At 41.3% G+C, this 21,538-nt stretch overlaps 1 protein-coding gene across 1 annotated transcript in view; it reads left to right on the plus strand.

Moving 5' to 3' along the window:
* Positions 1 to 5,017: 5,017 nt before the first annotated feature.
* The window catches only part of TSPAN2 (tetraspanin 2), a 232,753-nt gene continuing 216,232 nt past the window's right edge, over positions 5,018 to 21,538 (plus strand). The window contains exon 1 of the mRNA XM_077481633.1: positions 5,018 to 5,184. Within this exon, the coding sequence (XP_077337759.1) occupies positions 5,116 to 5,184 (69 nt within the window). The 5' untranslated portion in view covers positions 5,018 to 5,115. The remainder of the gene's footprint in view (positions 5,185 to 21,538) is intronic.

The following is a 21,538-nucleotide window of genomic DNA, read 5'->3' on the forward strand; positions in this document are numbered from 1 at the left end:
GGATGGAGCCGGGTGGATGGATGGAGCCAGGTGGAGGGATAGAGCCAGGTGGAGGGATGGAGCCAGGTGGAAGGATAGAGCCAGTTGGAGGGTGGATGGATGGTGCCGGTGGAGGGATGGAGCCAGGTGGAGGGATGGAGCCAAGTGGAGGGATAGAGGCAGGTGGAGGGTGGATGGATGGAGCCAGGTGGAGGGACAGAGCCAGGTGGATGAATGGAGCCAGGTGGAGGGATGGATCCAGGTGGATGGATGGAGCCAGGTGAATGGACGGAGCCAGGTGGATGGATGGAGCCAGGTGGACAGGAGGGGGTTCAGCCAGGAGGGAGGTGGAGCCAGGTGGAAAGGAGAAGGGGTGCAGCCAAGTGGAGGGGTTCACACACCAGTGATAAGGTCTGGAAGTCTTCATCCCCAGCGTCCCACCCCCCACCTGACAAGTTCTTACCTCGGGTAACTGGCACATCAGGCAGCGGGTAGCAGTCCCAGGCTCAGGAGATGGGGTCTCCTACTGCATGGCAAACCTCCTCCAGCTACTTCCCCATCAGATCAGCTGATCATTTGGTTCCCCCAGGCTCTGGCTGCGGAGAAACTGGGGAAGCAGGATGGGCTGCTGTAGCAGCTTTGCGCTCCTCCAGGAAAAGTGACCCGGCGGGACAGCCTCAGCCCAGTGAGTGTCCTATAGCCAGTTCTGACCTGGCTGGATCCATCCCGGCTGTCTCTGTGCACAATGCCGCCCGCCCTCCTCCTTCAATGGCTGCACCTCACTCAAGGTGGGAGGCGGGGTGGGCTGACCCCCACGACTACTGGACACCGGCATGGTTGCTCCGGGGGAGAAGGTGGGGGGAATCTGCCTGCACCTTCTCCGCACCCAGAGACTATGCAGCCAGCCAGATGGAGCCGCCTCACGCACCGCACCAGCCACCAGCATGATCCAATGCCAGCAAATACTTTCTCCATCGCTGCATTGTTCCAAAGCCTCCCGGACAGCTAAAATCGCTGAAAAGGTACTTCTACCTTGGACTGAGTACTGCTGATGACTGGACAACAAATCGCCTGCTACTGACAAGCGTCAAAAAAGAATCTTCGCAAAAATCTTTCTATCAACATTGAGAAGACTGATGGAGTGCCAGTTCTCAATCGTTGAGGGGTCTTTACCTTTTGACAGAAGAATCACAGGGCTTTGCCTCATGGAGGAAGGGATTGAACCATCTTCTACCTCTGCTAAAAAGGGAGCCAGAATGGGCTTAAAACACTTGTAAGAATTCAGCTGTGAACCCAGGCGATTTTTTGGTAGCCAGCTTCTCTATACCATAAACTACCTCATCCACTGAAATTGGTTCTGTCAAATCCATCAAAGAAATGTACTATTTCCCAATCCTGCAGAGGAATCCAGAAAGCTTTCGATTCTAACAAAGGTCCTTTCTTCAAAGAAGGTCTGTGTTATATGACCTGAAGATCACCAGGATCCCTGATCTGAACTTTACCAGAGAAACCGTACTATCCCTCAGGCCTATGACCATCTTAAATGCTATGCCTTGCTTACAGTTCTGGTAAGGATCAGGTGAGTGATATTTTCCATAATCCCTCTCCAGAACCAAAGAGGCATGCCGTCGTATTGACACTTCCTAAGAAGCTTCACCTCAGAGCTACCCCCTGGATCTCCTCTATAGGAGACAAGACGATCAAGCTTCCTCCGCAAATGCTGGTAGGCAATATACATACCAAGCTGCTTCTTCTTACTTGAAAAGTCCAATTGCCCTTTGTTTCACAAGTTTCAGCTCTTCCAATTGCCCTAAAATGATTGATAATCTTCTGACTGAAGACATTTGCATCCACACCAGGGCCTGGACCCACAGGCAGGTCCTCCACCTCCTCCTCTCTAGGCCCCGTGTTATCAGGGGGATCCCTCCCAGGGCCTCCCCCAGGATAAGGCATTATTCCTGGACCAAGCTAGCCGGCAAGGCCCAGGCTTGAAAAAGGCTGGTTCTCAGAGAGAGCTCCTTGGGTGTGTCCTCCTCCTTCCTACCACTGACCACCAGCATAAGGGGGCATTATTCTCACTAGCCAATAATATGGGGGGGGTATACTTTCCACTGACCATCAATGTATTGGGGGCATTATTCCTGCTGGCCACTACTGTAAGGGAGCAGTCTTCCCATTGACCACCAATGTAAAGCGCATTCCTCCCATTGTACACCAATGTAGGTGGAGCATTCTTTCCAATGACCACCTCTGTAAGGGGGCCATTACTAGCAACCAATGTAAAGGGTATTCTTCCCATTGACCACCAAAGTAAGGGGGGAGGGCATTCTTTCCTGTGACTTCCAATTGTAAAGGTGAATTTATTTCCACTGACCAACACTGTAGGGGGGACATTGATCTTACTGACCACCATTGTAAAGGGTGGGGGGGGGGGGTCATTCTTCCCAGTAACCATCAATAAAAGGGGGGCTTTCTTCCCACTGACCCCACTGTAAAAGGGGCATTATTCTTAATGACCACCAATATTAGGGGGCATTATTCCTACTGACCACCACTGTAAGAGAGCATTCTTCCCAATGACCACTCATGTAAATGGCATACCTCACATTGACCACCAATGTAAAGGGCATTCTTCCCATTATCCACCAATATAAGTTGGGCATTCTTCCTACTGACCACCACTGTAAGGGGCAATCACTAGCAACCAATGTAAAGGGTATTCTTCCTATTGACCACAAAAGTAAGTGGGGGGGGTATTCTTCCTACTGACCACCAATGTAAGGGGGGGGGCAAATTCTTTCCTGTGACCACCAATTGTAAGGGGTAGTATTCTCTTTGACCACCTCTGTAAGGGGGGCATTGATCTTACTGACCACTGTAGGGTGTATCGATCTTTCTGACCACCACTGTAAGGGGGTATTAATCTTAATGTCCATTACTGTAGGGAGATATTGATCTTACTGACCACCACTGTAGGGGATTATTGATCTTACTGACCACCACTGTAGGGGGTATTGATTTTACTGACCACCACTGTAGGGGGCATTGATCTTACTGACCACCACTGTAGGGGGAGGCATTGATCTTACTGACCACCGCTGTAGGGGGGCATTGAGCTTACTAACCACCAGTGTAGGGGGGCATTGAGCTTACTGACCACCACTGTAGGGGGCATTGATCTTACTGACTACCACTGTAGGGGAGTATTGATCTTACTGACCACAACTGCAGGGGGTATTGGTCTTGCCGACCACCACTGTAGGGGGGGCATTCTTCCCAGTGACCATCAATGTAAGGGGGGCATTCTTTTCACTGACCACCAACGTTAGGGGGGGCATTATGCTCACTAGCCACCACTGTATGGGGGACATTCTTCCTAATGGCCACCATTGTAAGGGGGGGCAATCACTAGCAACCAGTGTAAAGGGTATTCTTCCCACTGACCACCAATGTAAGAGGCATCCTTCTCAATGAATTGATTTGAGCAGGGTTCCCCAAAAACCTGGAAATAATACCAAGGGCTGCCCTGGGGTAGAAGCACAGGCATGTGTACAGGGGTGTGCCTGGGAATACCCTAATAGCCCTGTGCTGCGCAGATTCCCCCTGCTGCCTGGTTGCAGAGAAAGGGACTTGGGAATCTCTGTATTCAGTCCCTTTCTCTGTCTCAATAGTGAGGCATCAGGGGTCTGTTTAGACAACTGTTTTTACCAAAGCCCCCCACAGGGGCTACTAAAAATTGTAAAAAAAAGTAATTGTAAAAAAGTAACAACAAAAAAAAAAATACAAATAAACTACTGAGACACCAACCTCCGCCTTACTAACACCAACTTCCACCTTACTGACCCCAACCTCCGTCTTACTGACCCCAACTTCCACCTTACTGACCCCAAATTCCGTCTTACTGACCCCAACCTCTGTCTTACTGACACCAACCTCCGCCTTACTGACACCAACCTCCGTCTTACCCGACCCCAACCTCTGCCTTACTAACACCAACCCTCCATCTTACTGACACCAACCTCCACCTTACTGACCTCAACCTCCATCTTACTGACACCAGCCTCCGTCTTACTGACCCCAACCTCTGCCTTACTAACACCAACCCTCCATCTTACTGACACCAACCTCCACCTTACTGACCTCAACCGCCATCTTACTGACACCAGCCTCCGTCTTACTGGCCCCAACCTCCGCCTTACTGACCCCAACCTCCATCTTACTGACCCCAACCTCCGTCTTACTAACACCAACCTCCACCTTACTGACCCCAACCTCCACCTTACTGACTCCAACCTCCATCTTACTGACCCCAACCTCCATCTTACTGGCACCAACCTCCACCTTACTGACCCCAACTTCCATCTTACTTACACCAACCCTTTGTCTTACTGACACCAACCTCAGTCTTACTGACGCCAACCTCTGCCTTACTGACCCCAACCTCCATCTTACTGACCCCAACCTTCGCCTTACTGATCCCAACCTCCATCTTACTGACACCAACCTCCGCCTTACTGGCCCCAACCTCCATCTTACCAACACCAACCTCCATCTTACTGACCCCAACCTCCATCTTACTGGCATCGTCCACTGCTCTACTGACAATGTCCATTGCCCTATATATACAGTATATGTATATATATATATATATATATATATATATATATACACATATACACACGTGTGAGCTGTGGGGTGCACACCCTAATGAAATAGGTTGCACACACCTATGGGTAGAAGTTTTAGGAAGGCTGCCCTGGAGGAACTAACCAGAGGGCTGTCACTGCAAGGGTCCATACTAACCCCGAGCCCAGCTTTAATTCTCCAGTCAGTAAAGGGTATCACTAGCACGTAACCCATAGTGGAGCTATTCTCCATTAGCAGAACACTGACAGACAGCCTCAGCAGCCCGCTCCGCTCCGTTCACTGAACCTGGACGCCTTTCTCTCTATAGCGTTTCCTGTTCCATCCGGGCGGGGCGCACACAGCGGCGTGTTCAATGTGGGCGTGTGTGGCTGGAATCGTACTTGGGTGGGCGTGGTGTTCGCTCCAGGGGGCGGGGATTCCCCCCACAGTGGCTGTTGAGCTGCTGTTGCTGTACTGTGACATCTGTTGCTGATCGGGAGTGTAGCCGGGATGGGGAGACTCAGCGGATCTCTGCGATGTGTCAAGTACCTACTACTCACCTTCAACCTCATCTTCCTGGTAAGAGAAGGCAGCAGTCCGAGGAGTACACACATTAGGGGATGGAGAGGACGATGCTGGAGCCTGGGATAGGGACATGGGGACATTGGAAGGAGCAGATGATGGGAGACAGGTGAAGGGGCAGGGATCACACTCATAAATACAATGCATAATGATTGTCAGCTGTGATCAATACCATAGAAAACATGCACAATGATTGCAATCAATGGCAAAAATCATTGATCATGGATAGTACTCATCTGATCAATGTCAGAAATCTTTATAGAAAGCTGGAGTACAAAAACTGTACAAAATGATCTGCAACTGTGATACATGTAACCTGTTGGTGCTACCTTTTAGAATGGTGATAATAATGTGTTAAGTATAACGTTTACAGTCTATAGTTTATATATATATATATATATATATATATATATATATTTATATCTATCTATCTATATACATATATATATATATATATATATATATATAAGTCTTGTAAATATATATAGTTATATGTAAATCTTGCACAATGATAATAATGGAACAAGTATAAAGTTTGTAGCTTATGTATATATATATATATATTTATTATTATTATTATTATGATTATATATTTTTATCTAAAGTATAAAGTTTACAGTATAGAAAGAGATGAGCAGATAGTGCTGAAGAGATGATTTTTAGATAAGGTTGGTAAAAAGGTCAGATTGGAAAATGGGGTGATCCACTAAATCAGCCATTTATTTTGATGTGGGGACTCGGGTTAAAGTGGAATTGAAATATAGTATCTGAAGGTATGCACAGGTGGTGCAAAATATGGCATAACAATATGAAAAAATATATATATATATATATATATTGCATATAGCACTAATTAATCCCCATACAAAGTCTTGGCTGCACACTGTAAGCCCCCCATCCCCTCACTTCCCCTCCCTACACACCTGAGCATTTTGTAGATTGGAGTTCCAAAACAGTGAACTTCCAAAATCCCATAATTGTCTGTTGTGTCTAATGTCACCACAGAGTGTCCCTTGAAGCTTGTAGCTGAAAGAAGCTTTTTTTTTTTCTTTTAAACTACAAGCCAAGTTTTCAGCTCCAATAGACTTCAATGGCAGCACTTAGGAAAACATGCAAAAACATGCATATTGTGTGTGTTTTTCCCCCCTAGTAGCTAGCTTTCCACTGGCTAAAAATAACTGAAAAAAAACCCAAAACACTCAAGCCTGAGACACCTGCAAAAACCTTTCCTGATGCTCAAAAAAAGCCTATAATGTCTGTAAAAGGACCGCAGCTCAAGTGTGAATAAGAGATATCCAGCAAATAGCCATGAAGTTCAGGGCAATCAGACATTTGTATATATAATCCAACAGTGGATAAAGATTTTTCTTTTAAGGATTATTTATGCATTTACAAATACCTACGAGCCCCTCTGAGCTACATGTTTGCATACATATATATATATATATATATATATATTTACACCATTTTCCAACCTTACCCAAAAATCTCTTCTGCACTCTCTACTCTTCTCTCTCTATATATCTCTCTATCTATCTCTATCTCTATCAGAGAGGAGTAGAGAGTGCAGAAGAGATTTTTAGGTAAGGTTGGTAAAAAGGTCGGATTGGAAAATGGGGTGATCCACTAAATCAGTCACATCTATTATTCTGGTGTGGGGACTCAGGTTAAAGGGGAATTGAAATATAGGGGGTTATTTATTAAAGGCAAATCCACTTTGCACTGCAAGTGCAATTGGAGGTGCAATCGCTTTAGATCTGAGGGGTAGATCTGAAATGACTGGAAGCTCTGCTGATTTTATCATCAAATCATATACAAGCAAAAATTCTGTTTTTTATTTTCCTTGCATGTCCCCCTCAGATCTACAGCAACTTTACTTCCAAGAGCACTTCCAGTGCAAACTTGATTTTCCTTTAGTAAATAAACCCCATAGTATCTGTAGGCATGCACAGGTATGTAGGTGTGTATATATATATATATATTTTTTTTTTTTTTGCCAAAGGCAGTAGTAGCAGTACCAGATGGGTACAGGCACATTTGAAGAACATGAATTAAAAGAAAGAAAGGCTAGGTTATAGACTACAGATGTGTGTTATAGAATTATGTCATAGTAAAATGTTTGCTGATATACATATGGACTGAACTTTAATACACGTGGAGAGCCTCATAAAGTTTAATATGAGGTGTGGCAATCACCTTTGGACTTTTAGTTTATGAACTCATCTTGGGTAATGTTTTTGTTGTGTAAGGCAGCCAATCAGAGTGCAGGTTTTATTTTTTTAACCTGGCCTTAGGAAATGACAAGTGAAATCTAATTGATTTATGTAGCCAATAGGTTTTATTTTACTTTTCTCAAATATGTTTATTGGCCAGCCCCAGTGGATCACAGAGCACTGGAGAAATTACTGTTGGATACCTATTTCTATTATTCTCTTTACTTGCTATGTTGCATATTATTTGTAAATATACCTTGAATTCAGAAACAAAACAACAACATTACTGAAAATAAGTGTGAACACGTGTGTGTTTATATATATTTTTATGATATTACATATCTTTTTTTTAAATCATTAAATCATTATTTATTTTCATACTTGGGATATATATCTACAATATATATATATATATATATACATATATATATATATATATATATATATATACCTATGGTGGAAAAAAAATGATATTGACACATACATGTGTCAATATCATGTTTTTTTTTTCCACCATAGGTATAGAGCAAGAAGGGGATGGAGTTGGCAGCGCCCTAATAATGGGGTCAAGATTCTGCAAGAATAACTATAGTAGATTAGCATATTTAACAAGACCTGATCACACAGTGGTCAGAGAAACATAAACAATAAAAAATAGGAAATTCTAAGTAGTGGAACCATAGAAATGAAAAAATGGAATGATGCGGGATGTAAAATTTGCAAATAGCAGTCTGGTTCACACCTATGCGTTTTCAGTTTTGCAGAAATACACTGCAGTCCATTTAACATGGTTTCCTATGGGTCACGTTCACATCTGTGCATTTTATGGAAAGGGTGAGAGACGAGCAGGTTGTGTTTTTGGTTCTATAGACTTCAATGGATCAAAAATGTGTACTGAAAAATGCAAAATGCACCTGCAATATACATCAACTGCAACCGGCATAGGTGTGAACCAGGCCTTAGGCTTTATTCACACCTATGCATTTTTAGTGCTTTTTGCAGATTTGTACTACAGTCTATTCAACATGGTTTCCCATGGAAAACGTTCTGTAGTGCAAATCTGCAAAATGCAAAAAGCACTAAAAATGCATAGGTGTGAATCCAGCCTTATAGTGCATGAAGTCAAAAACATAGTGGGGCTGATTTACTAAAGGCAAATAGACTTTGCAAAGTGCAGGTGCACTCTGCAAACGCAGTTGCGCCAGAGCTTAGTAAATGAGTAGATGCTCTGCTGACTTCCATCATCCAATCATGTGCAAGCTGCTGTTTTTTTTTTTTTTTATTCTTCCTTGCACGTGATTGGGTATTCTTTGCAACATGAAGCTTTACCTCATTTACCAAACTCTGGATTTGCAAAGTACACAGTCTATTTGCCTTTAGTAAATCAACCCCATTGCGTATGCGTGAAAGCAGTATCAGAAATCTGTAGTAGATTAGTAAATGAAATGTTGTGATTTGTGAGAAGACACTGAGCTTTGTAGAATGACAGCTATGCAGCCTTTCCAACCCAGGCAGAGGATGAGATGAGGAATTCTGAATATGATTCAGCTGGACAGAGATGAGTACAGAGATCTGAAGAGAGACGGGAACAACTGGGGGCAGCTCGACTGGGGACAGCTGAGGCCAGAGCGGCTGCTGGGGACACTACTGATAAACAGAGAAGGCAGGCTTGAGAGTGAAAGCAATCAGTGAATGTGAGATGATGTGAGAACGGTATAAATAAGGCTGTGACTATAACATGTCTAAATATAGAAATAGTGAGTAGTGGAGTGCTAGAAGAGCATCAGAGACAGTTTGAAAGGAGTTCAATAGAGGACAGAGAAAAGCTAAATAATATCATAAACAAATAAGGAGAATAACATAAGAAAATATTGCATAAAAATCGAAAAGATAACATGCACTCAAGAGAAAGGAGAACTAAATAATGTCACAAATAATAACAATTACAATGTAAGGAAATATTGTACAATAATCTAAGAGATAAAAATTATGCATAAAAGGGAAAAAAAGATAGCACCAAAAAAACAGTAGCTTCATGAGATAAGAATCACTATCCTAATTATATCAGCCACAGTTTTTTTCTGAGCATTGCAGGTTGGGTTCTGCTTACAAAAGATTGCAGCCTTTGTAGAAAAGCTCCAAGCTCCAACACTTCTTAGTACACTTAGGAGTTTATGTATAAAAAAAATATGCCATGCATATAGTTTGTAATATGATTATCTCCTATGTAGGTTAACTCCATCTGTTGGGCACAATGCTGTACTTTTTTTGTAATTCAGGTATTTCAGGAAAATACCGTATTGTGGCCACTAGATGGCGCATATAATCATATTGTAGAGATAATGATATTTCAAACAATACAGCGATCATTTGTTGGACCTGTAGGATTGCTTAACCACTTCCCGACTGGCGCACGCGATGTACGTCTGCAGAATGGCACGGGCAGGCATATTGGCGTACAGGTACGTCCATTTTAAAATGCCGCCCTGCCATCGCGTGTGCGGCAGCGGCGCTCTTAGCATGCTGGTCGGGACCCATGAGTCCTGACGCGGGTCCCATGGACTCGATCGCTGTGGGGATACCCGCGATCGTCTCACGGGGCGGCTGAACGAGGAGATGCCGTTGTAAACAGCATCTCCCCCCGTTCTGCCTAGCAACAAGTGATGCTGATCTCTGCTCCATGTGATTGGAGCAGAGATCAGTGTTCACTAACACAAAGCCCAGCACCCCACAGTTAGTAACACGCCCCTAGGAACACTTAACCCCTACACGGCCACCCCTTGGTTAACCCCTTCACTGCCAGTGTAATTTAAACAGGAATCAATGCATTTGTATAGCACTGATTGCTGTATAAATGACAATGGTCCCAAAAATGTGTCAAAAATGTCTGATGTGTCTGCCATAATGTCGCAGTCACAATAAAAATCGCTGATCGCCGACATTACTAGTAAAAAAAAAAGATTAATAAAATGCTATAAAACTATCCCCTATTTTGTAAACGCTATAACTTTTGCGCAAACCAATCAATAATCGCTTAAAATATATAGAAGAATACGTATCAGCCTAAACTGAGGGAAAAATTTTTTTTTATATATTTTTGGGGGATATTTATTATAACAAAAAGTAAAAAATAATGCGTTTATTTCAAAAGTGACGCTCTATTTTTGTTTATAGTACAAAAAATAAAAACCACAGAGGTGATCAAATACCAAAAGAAAGCTCTATTTGTGGGAAAAAATACGTCAATTTTGTTTGGGAGCCATGTCGCACGACCGCGCAATTGTCAGTTAAAGCAACGCAGTGCCAAATCGCAAAATTGGTCTTAAGCTAGCAAAATGGTCTGGTCTGAAAGTGATTAAGATGTGCGCATGGAAAACATGGAAAATTTACTTAAAGTATCCAAAGACAAAAACTATATATATATTTTTATTTTTTATTTTTTTTGTCTTTAGATACTTTAAGTAAAAAAAAAAAAAAAAAATATATATATATATATATATAGTAAAACCTTGGATGGATTGTGAGTATAATTCGTTCCAGAAACATGCTTGTAATCCAAATCACTTGTATATCAAAGCAAATTTCCCCATAAGAAATAATGGAAACTCAAACGATTTGTTCCACAACTGTTTATTCATAGGTTATTCAGTTTATAGTCCATATAAAAAGATTATAGCAATGTGACAGGCTGTGTAACCATAAAATGTCCATCCTCAAATGGCAGCCTCCACAAGGGGATTAGAAGCAAAATCCAGCAGAAGCTCCAGAGTATAAAAGAGAAGAGAGGCAGCTCTAAGTGCAGCAATATGTTGCTAAATGTTGTACCTTCATTAAATGTTACCATATTGCTACACTAAGTGCCGGTTCACACAGGGGCAACTTGTCAGGCAACTTAGATGCCTGACAAGTCGCGCTCCATGCATTTCAATGGAACCGTTCTAATAGGAGCGACTCAAGTCGCTCCGGCTTAGAAAAAGGTTCCTGTACTACTTTGGGGCGACTTTGGAGCGGCTTGTATTGACTTCTATACAGAAGTTGTTTTGCAAGCGCTGAAGTCAGGCTGCACGGTGCGGCTTCAGAGTCAACGATTTTGAAGCCGCCCCAGTGTGAACCAGCACTTAGAGACGCCTTTCTTCTTTTTTAAACTCACTTGTGACATGACGCTACTTGTATATCAAGACATCGCTTGTATATCAAGTCAAAATGTATTTAAAAATTTGCTTGTCTTGCAAAACACTCTCTAAGCAAGTTACTCTCAAACCAAGGTTTTACTGTGTGTGTGTATATATATATATAAAATTTCCTTTAGTGATCCTTTAATGAGATTGTAAACTCGAAAAAAACAAAAAGGAAAAGCCTAGACAAAGGCATAATGCATACTAGCTCATTATGAAATACTTACCTTAGAATGAGGCTCTCTCTCAGGGTTCGCAGGCTCCGGCATTGTGATTGGACGAAGCCGTGATTACGTCACTCCTGCGCATGTGTGCGGGAGTCGTAGGTCATGGCATGCAGCTCTGAAGAAACGTCATGGGTGGCCATTTCTTCAAAGCGCATGCGCCGATGATGTTGGCATCGATGTATATAGTAAATATCTCCTAAACGGTACAAGTTTAGGAGATACTTACAGTACCTACAGGTAAGCCTTATTATAGGCTTGTCTATAGGTACAAGTAAAAGGAAGAATTTACTTCCTCTTTAATACAGACCTTAGTGACCTATAAAATTAACTCCTCACTTCCTTTAGGCTCCTTTCACATATATGGGAATTGGATGCATTCTAAACCGCATCTAATTCGCATGACATGTGAACAGGCAGTCTTCTCTGTGGAGCTGGTTCACAACTGTGGGCCAGCCACAGTCCATTTTTAAAAAGAGTCCTGTGCGTTTTTCAGTCCGATTCAAGTGCGATTTCAAGTAAAAACTCGCACCTGAATCTTACCTGAACTGGTGAACAAAACTGCACTGGACTCTTTTCAAAAAAGCAGGGAAGCCACAGCTGGACATTTGTGAATTGAGCCTTATCCTGCCCATCTGAACATTAACTTTTTTAACTCCATCCTCCCAGTGTGTGTGACCAGTATGTTAACCCCTTCATTGCTTCTTCTGTGTATGACCTGTACAATAATAAATCTAACTTTACCAAGGTCTGAGTTTAACCCCCCTAGTACCGGCATGTTTCTTCATTTCCAAAAATTGAGCCAAAAATCAGATCACTTTGGGGTCTCTACTTTCCAAAAAACAGTCATTTTGTAGGTTTTCATACCCTGTTTCCCCGAAAATAAGACCTAGTGTGATTGTTGGTGATGGCTGCAATATAAGCCCTGCCCCTCAAATAAGCCCTACCCTGTTTCCCCCAACAATAAGCCCTACCCTGAAAATAAGACCTACAAGGACTTTAACTAGGGCTTATTTGGGGGGTAGGGCTTATATTGCAGCCATCACCAATCACGCTAGGTCTTATCTTCGGGGAAACAGGGTAGTATTCTGGCCTTTTTATTTTAACGGAGTGTATGGGAAACCTTTTTTTTTTTTTTTTGGTCGTTTTTTTTTGTGAAAAAATAAATAAAAATCAGCAGTTATTAAATACTACAATAATTGCATAAAACTCATCCGGGTATGGCGGTGCATGACGGAGTAAATGTTGGTCAAACTATCATAGTGCTGAAAATGGAAAAATGGCCTAGTAATGAAAGGGCGTTACAAGCTGGTACACAGGTGGTTAAGTTCCACTGTAGGAATAAGAACACTTATAAGAACATCCAAAACCTACTACTAGTACTACTAGGTATTAGATGTCCCTCTAGCATCTTTATCTACTGCTTTATTATACCAGGGGAGTGCCCCAGGCACCAAATGTGAACCCACTCCACGCCTCTCATTTTCTGTTTATTACATTGTGGGATTTTGGGGTAGGTCCAAACATTGACTTTCTGGTAATGTGTGATTGGCATTTAGGTTTGGAGGGGTGGGGGAGCTCCCAGGTACTTCTAGTGCCAGCTTTTATACACCTAGCTTAGTTTCACTGTCTTTTCCAAGTTACCTTTAAAAAATAGTATTGCTCTAGTGTCATGCACTTTAATGTAGCGAGTAGAACTCTACTTTTACTGCATTGTTTTTTAATTGGTTTACTTGCACAGGAAACTGACAAGTCTCAGGTATGGCACTTCTAAGCCATAGACATCGACTTAGTTCCATTTAAAAACTGCTTCAACAAAGAAGTTACAAGATGTCTTTGATCTGGGAATATATCACTGATGTGTGATAGGCTGTAATAAAACGAAAGATTAGACGGTTTTGTTTCTAATTTAGATCACGCTGATGAAAAACTATTAGTAAAATGTCACGCTGTCTCAAATGCAAATGAATGGGTTCCTAGGCCTTTTATAGACAAGAGATGAATTCTAATTTGTTTTAAAGCCCATCTTTGTGGCCTGCACTTTTCTGAATGGGCCACAGAGTAGAGAAACACTGCAGAGTATAACAGAGAGCTGTTAGTGAGACCTGTTCTTTATAAATTGGCCGCACGGTGTTATTTTTGGAGCCATGCAGCACTATGAAAGGAAATATGTAATGAATTATGAGCCATGATATACTTTGGATCTAGAAATATTAAGTGATCCACATTTCTAAGGGAAGATGCTCTAGATGAATATTTATTTTACTCATGCACACATACACGCTTCAAGTCCTTGTAATCCTCAGCAGTGGCGGCTGGTGCTCCATTTTTTGTGGGGGGTGCAAAAAGGCCCTAATCACTCGCCCGCAATAGGGCCTACAGATTTAGACACTGGGTGGGAGAGATAGACAGACAGGTAGATATTGGGTGGGAGGGGGAGAATGAGAGAGATAGATAGATAGATAGATAGATAGATAGATAGATAGATAGATAGATACTGGGTGAGATAGATAGATAGATAGATAGATAGATAGATAGATAGATAGATAGATAGATAGATAGATAGATAGATAGATAGATAGATAGATAGATACTGGGTGAGATAAATAGATAGATAGATAGATAGATAGATAGATAGATAGATAGATAGATAGATAGATAGATAGATAGATAGATAGATAGATAGATAGATAGATAGATAGATACTGGGTGAGATAGATAGATACTGGGTGAGATAGATAGATAGATAGATAGATAGATAGATAGATAGATAGATAGATAGATAGATAGATAGATAGATAGATAGATACTGGGTGAGATAGATATATAGATAGATAGATACTGGGTGAGATAGATAGATAGATAGATAGATAGATAGATAGATAGATAGATAGATAGATAGATAGATAGATAGATAGATAGATAGATAGATAGACAGATACTGGGTGAGATAAATAGATAGATAGATAGATAGATAGATAGATAGATAGATAGATAGATAGATAGATAGATAGATAGATAGATAGATAGATAGATAGATAGATAGATAGATACTGGGTGAGATAGATAGATACTGTGTGAGATAGATAGATAGATAGATAGATAGATAGATAGATAGATAGATAGATAGATAGATAGATAGATAGATAGATAGATACTGGGTGAGATAGATATATAGATAGATAGATACTGGGTGAGATAGATAGATAGATAGATAGATAGATAGATAGATAGATAGATAGATAGATAGATAGATAGATAGATAGATACTGGGTGAGATAGATAGATAGATAGATAGATAGATAGATAGATAGATAGATAGATAGATAGATAGATAGATAGATAGATAGATAGATAGATACTGTGTGAGATAGATAGATAGATAGATAGATAGATAGATAGATAGATAGATAGATAGATAGATAGATAGATAGATAGATAGATACTGGGTGAGATAGATAGATAGATAGATAGATAGATAGATAGATAGATAGATAGATAGATAGATAGATACTGGGTGAGATAGATAGATAGATAGATAGATAGATAGATAGATAGATAGATAGATAGATAGATAGATAGATAGATAGATAGATAGATAGATAGATAGATAGATACTGAGTGAGATAGATAGACAGATAGATAGATATAGTGTGTGAGAGATAGATGGATATAGTGGGATAGATATATATAGTGGGTGAGATAAATAGACAGATAGATACTGGGTGAGACAGATAGACAGATGGGGGGGGGGTGTATGTGTGTGTGTGTCACTGGGTGGGAGATAGACAGTTGATGATGATGACTTACATTTCTCATAATGAAGCTCCCTCCGGAGCAGACTGCAATCCGTGGCTAGTGACAGCCGTCCTGGCACCTCCTCTGCCTCCTTCCTTGCATACCAGCCTGGCTGAGAAGGATGTCTTCTCTCGGTGTGACTGTGTAGTCACACAGCAGTAGTTGAGTCCACTCGACATGCTTCCTGTGCTCGGGCGCACTGGGAGATAAAAGCGGAAGTGACATCATAACTGAGTGTCACTCAAAGCACCCGGCAATAGCAATGCATACTAATGCGGAAGCTATGGGCGCGATGGAGCGCGCCACAAGGCGGGTTTAAAGCCCGCAAATGAAGCGCCACGTCTGCAATCTCGTGATTGCATAGACGTGGCGCTTCTCATAGTGCACTGCGTACGGCGCCCCAACACAGTGAACTTATGGACCTTTTAAAAAAAAAAATAATAATTAAAGGGCCAGTTTTAAAAAAAAAATTTTTTTTTTCTTGACTGACCATAGGGGGGGGGGGGGGGTCGGCGCCCGTGCGCCCCCTATGGACGGGCCGCCACTGATCCTCAGACATGAAATATGAACAAATCATATCCCTATATACTGTAGTGTGTAATTGTCTCAATCCAGAGCACTAGGTGTAATTTCTGTCCGCTGCCTCCTTCCTTTGATATCAGCTTCTGTCACTTCTGACCAGTTTTCCTGATACCAAGAGAAAAATGGTGATGGGGAAGAGACCTCCAGGCTGATTGATAGCCTCAGCTGTGTTTCTGTGTGCTCTGTGAAGGGGGTGTGTCTCTTCCTACCAATCAGCTCTCAGAGTTCTCACTGATGTAACTTCAGCTATCTGCCTCTCCTTTTCAGAGCTGAGAGATACTGTGTAAATACTGCACTGTAAATGAATGTAGGGGAAATATGCTGTAGATAAACAGGTACAACTTATGTAGGAGGATTTGTCTTTATAGATCACCTGAGGCCACTCATCTCTGTTTGTCACCTGAGGCTCTACATATACCCAAGGAAGGTCCCAGTCACTTAATTGGGTGTATATAAGCCCTTACAACCACTTTAAAGGAAAGCCTTTTGAGCCTCCTTTAGTTTCATTGGCTGGATATAAGGCAAGGGCTGATTTACCATTTTATTGTATAACATTAATGTTGCTACAAACCATGACTGGATGACATTTAGTTTGACAAAACATAATTGTTAGATAAGACATTGGTTTTCACCCTTTTTCATAACTTGATGAACCTAGGTACTGATGATCTCCTGCAGGTTTTTTAGACAAACAACAAAGGGATAATATGGATGTAGCTGTATACATATAACTGAAAAAGTGTGGAGGGGACAGGAAACTTGGTAGTAAATATTAGTGTTTCATAACAAGTCAAAACATTAGTCCATGTAAGGATATTCAAAGTGCTGAATATCTAAAAGGTGGCCAATCCATAGAAGCTTAGAAGGACCTCTGGAACAAAACAAAACAAAAGAAAGAAGGACATTTTTTTTTTAGGCCACTTTCCTTCCACCTAAGTGCATATACTACATACAGGGTTGAAAAGTCCACTTGTAAGCTCCATTGGAAGCCATGAGAGAGGGTGTCAATGCAGGGGCACAATTCAAAAGACAGAGATAAATGGTTGTCAACTTGGAAAGAAGTGCATGAAAAAGGTGTCTTAATTACATGATTACATTAATTGAATGAAGTTACATATTTAATAGACGAGCAACTCTTGAAATGATAATAAGGTGTTAAAGCTTCTATGAGATCATAGTGATTGGAGCTGCATTATAGAGTAAGAAAACATTCCGGCAAAGTGTCCCTACTCTTTTGCCCCCCCCCCCCCCCCCAAGTTGGTCTTGACTGAAAAAAAAGGTGGAGAAACACTGCTCTAAATAGCCCATGGTGCTCTTGGAATCCTATGTCAGCTATTGTCTATATTTTAAAACAAAATTGTATAAAGCAAAAAGTGGTCAGGCAATTCTTTCTGCCTTTCAATAGGGTGCCCGGGGGGGTGGGAAGGATTCCCCGGTCACATAGCCACTGTGGTTGATTACCACCGTGGTCACACGATCTGGAGCTAGTCCCAATCATTACTGGAGAATGGGAGCTTTCTACAACAGCTTTGTCGTTGTGCTGGGAGTATACAGTAAGTGTGTTGTTAGCACAGGAACCTCAACCACTCATGGATGCATATGTGTGGCAGGTGAACATTATGTGGGCAGAAACAGGTTAAAATATCATTTTAAAAAGAGCAATTAAATTAAAAAGGACTCATATATAGTTAACCTTTTAAGATGTTAAATTGGTTGTAAAGTCAGAAGCCTTTTTTATCTTAATGCAGAAAAGACCTTGTGTGTGTGTAGCAGCCCCCCTAATACTTACTTGAGCCCCATCCCTGTCCAGCAATGTCCATGAGTGCCTCGGTTATCCGGGACTCTCCTCCTGATTGGCTGAGACCCAGCAGTGGTGCCATTGGTTCATGATGCTGTCAATCAAAGTCAGTTAGCCAATCAGGAGAGAGAGAGGGGTGGGCCTAAACCAGGACTCTGGTTCTGAATGTACACAGGGAGCTGTGACTTGGCTCGGGTGCCCCCATAGCAAGCTGCTGGCTGTGGGGGCACTCGACAAGAGGGAAGGGCCAGGAGAGCTGAAGAGGCACCCGAGAAGAGGAGGGTCTGGGCTTCTTTGTGCAAAACCACTACACAGAGCAGGTAAGTATAACATGTTGGTTATGTTTAGAGAGAAAAAGCAAAACTTTACAAGCACTTTATGTTGAACAGATATTCTTAAAAATTGTCAATTTTACTTTCAATATTTAATTTATAAACTGCTGTACTGTTGTTCACTATATACAAAACCATATTTTGTTCCAATTCTTCCAATAAACACTTGATTTTTTCCATAATTCATGTTCATTACCGCATAATGATGATGATGATGATGAAAGAACTTGCTACTATGTAGTTGCACATGCTCTAGGGATTAAAAACTAGTCAATTAAAGTTTGACACATTACTTTTAGATCAATATGACAACAATATTTACAAGTATGAGATGCTCACAGCATGAAGGATATGCATTTTTTATACAATGTACAGTTTGTACTTTTGACTGCTTTACTTAAGATCCGTTTATGATCATATAATATTAATGCTTTGGTCCTACTTTATAACACTGAAGTGACTGGTCGACTTTTCCACGTCAATATTTTTGTATTCGCTAAAGTGATGGAAGCGGTGTTAAAATGGAGAATCAGAAAAAGCATTTAGCATATAGTGAATGCATAATTTAATAGTCTTACCACTGCACATCAGCCAGTCAACATTTCAGAAGAGCTGTGTATCTACATACAGTATCTCATATTTTAAAGGGATTCTCCACTTTACAAATGCTTCATTACTTGAGGCTATTATGTATAGCAATACAAAAGGGAACCCTTGTCATATCACCCTCATTTTTCCGGGATCAAAGGACATACTCCTACATCAGGCCTGCATGTACAAACAGTTATCATGACATACATACTTTGGGAATAAATGTACGTATCAACAAAGGCAGTGTAGACAATAATACAAGTCTGATTGGTGAAACAACACCTAGGGATCCATCCAGCAGTAACTCTTTAGTACTGGATTTCTCAACCAGGTTTCCTCAAGAGGTTGCTGGGGGTTCCTTGAGTAATGAGCAGTTTGTTCCTCTCAGATAACTTCTTCTCAGATAACTTCCCACTGACACCATTAATCTTTTTAACTATCTAATTATCTCGATAATTCATCCCAATGACCACAAGTGTAAATAGTATTCTTCCCACTGACCATCACACTAATATATCATGAGTTGTAGATATGGTAAATTTTAGAGAGGGTTCCCAGAGCTTGGAAAGTTATTTTAAGGGTTCCTCTGTGTTGAAAAGGTTGAGAAAGGCTGGTTTAGTATATCCATTAAAGTTAATATACAGCCTTTTCAATGTTTTTTAGGTACATGCGTACCAAAAAAAGACATATGACATGAACATAAATGAGGAACTTGAAATCCGAACAGTCATCGAATTCACGTCTGTTGTTTCCGCCCCTGTTTGGTTCTGCTATGCATATATATAGACAGATATAGATTTATTTTTTGTATATGTGCAATTAATTATTTGTGAGAGCTTAATACTTTCTTTATACATCTCTCTTTGAAATGGTGCTGTGTATGTTTTTCCATACACATATTTTATCATTTTTTATCTATATATTAGTCAATATGTAGGGGGGATTGTGTGTATGTATGTATATATATGCTTAATTCTTCACGTATATACATCTATTTTTCTTTATTTTTTTTATTTTTTATTCTTTATATATTCCTTTTATATATATATATATATATATATATATATATATATATATATATATATATATATATATATATATATATGTACATGTTTATAATTTTTCATTATCATTTTTTTTATTATTATTATTATTATTATTATTATTATTATTTTATATTATTTAACATATTTTTTTATGTATATCTGTTTGTAATTATGTACTGGGTAATGTTGTTATATACTCGGGTTGGTGGAGCCCTATGGATGACAGGGGCTGCCCCTCCCCTACCTGCTTCCTCATTTCCCGTATTTTCTCTATTTAAACTTTCACACTTTGCCTACTAACAGATAACCTGAAGAAGGGGTGTGGCCCCAAAACATGTAGTATCTCCAGTCGGCAGTGTGTGCTTCCTCTTGTTCCCCTGGTATCAGCAGTTTTTGATCGGCCTCAGCAGCAGGGTTTTGCCCATAGCCGAGGGTCTCTGTGGCTTACTTCCTCCAGGCTGTGACATCACTTCTGGTCACCAGAACGCAGTCCGAGCTGCCATTAGTTACTGGCCCCTGCAGTTCTCATGGCTACAGTTCTGGTCCCACCTCCACCGGACCCCTGGCCCTATGGTTCTGGCTGGGCCCCTTACCAGAGGTGCTCCTGCATTCTCTGCTCCATGGCTCTGTGTGTTCTCCCCTGAGCCCCTGTGATATCCATGCGGCTCCAGCCTCCAGGTATTGTCAGCTTCTCATCCAAGTCTCTGTATGGCCATCTATAGACTGCTGTAAACCTTGGGGATTACCTTCACTTTTTATAAAATAAAGAGTCTCTGCTTTGTAGCTGAGGATTTTGTTTATGGCTGTTAGTCAGCGCTGTCTTTTTTCCTGTTTGTCCATTGTCATCTCATTGGTCTATGAGTTTTGGACAGCAGCGGCCACAGTTCCATTGATTTTTTTGATTGTTTGCTTGGAATTTTTTCTATGTGCCTGGACGTTTGTTTTTCAGATTTTCCACTATGCATGTTAGGCATGTGCCTATAGGTGCCCTTCCGAGGGGAGCACCTGTCAGTAAAACCTTTTTTTTTTAACCCTTTTGCTGTCAGGTCCTTATGTAGTATGGACCTGAAACCGGGGGTTTTGCACACAATATAGTGGCTGCAGCACTGGGATTGTGTGTAAAACTGACAGGCAGACTCCTGCCTGTCAGGTGGAAGCATTTGGACAGCTGCACTGCTGCTTGATTGCTTCCACATACCCTGGTACTAGCACCCCGTGCCCCCACAACATATTCCGGGCTCCGCTTGCCCATCTCTGCAAAAAATTTGTTACACCCAGGCACATAACCTCCCCCCAAAAAAAATGTTGAGGCCCCTCACCCCCAGATATACATGCATTTGAATGTAAATGCACGTGTCGGGGCACCTATGCATGAAAACGCTGATTGCAATATACATGTTACATATCACCGCACACGGAGTGAGAGCAATAGTTCTAGCACAAAACCTTCTCTAAACTGAAGACCTATAGGTTTTGAAGCATTGCCTATAGAAAATATAGGGTACTGGTTTGCCACCATTTCACACACACACACGAATTTAAAGGAGGAACTTTTAGGAGCATTCTAATTAGTTGGCGCTGTCACATGGGTG

Source organism: Lithobates pipiens, unplaced genomic scaffold, assembly GCF_037356315.1.
Source record: "Lithobates pipiens isolate NorthernLeopardFrog02 unplaced genomic scaffold, aLitPip1_a1.2 Scaffold_16, whole genome shotgun sequence".
NCBI classification, from domain to species: Eukaryota; Metazoa; Chordata; class Amphibia; order Anura; family Ranidae; genus Lithobates; species Lithobates pipiens.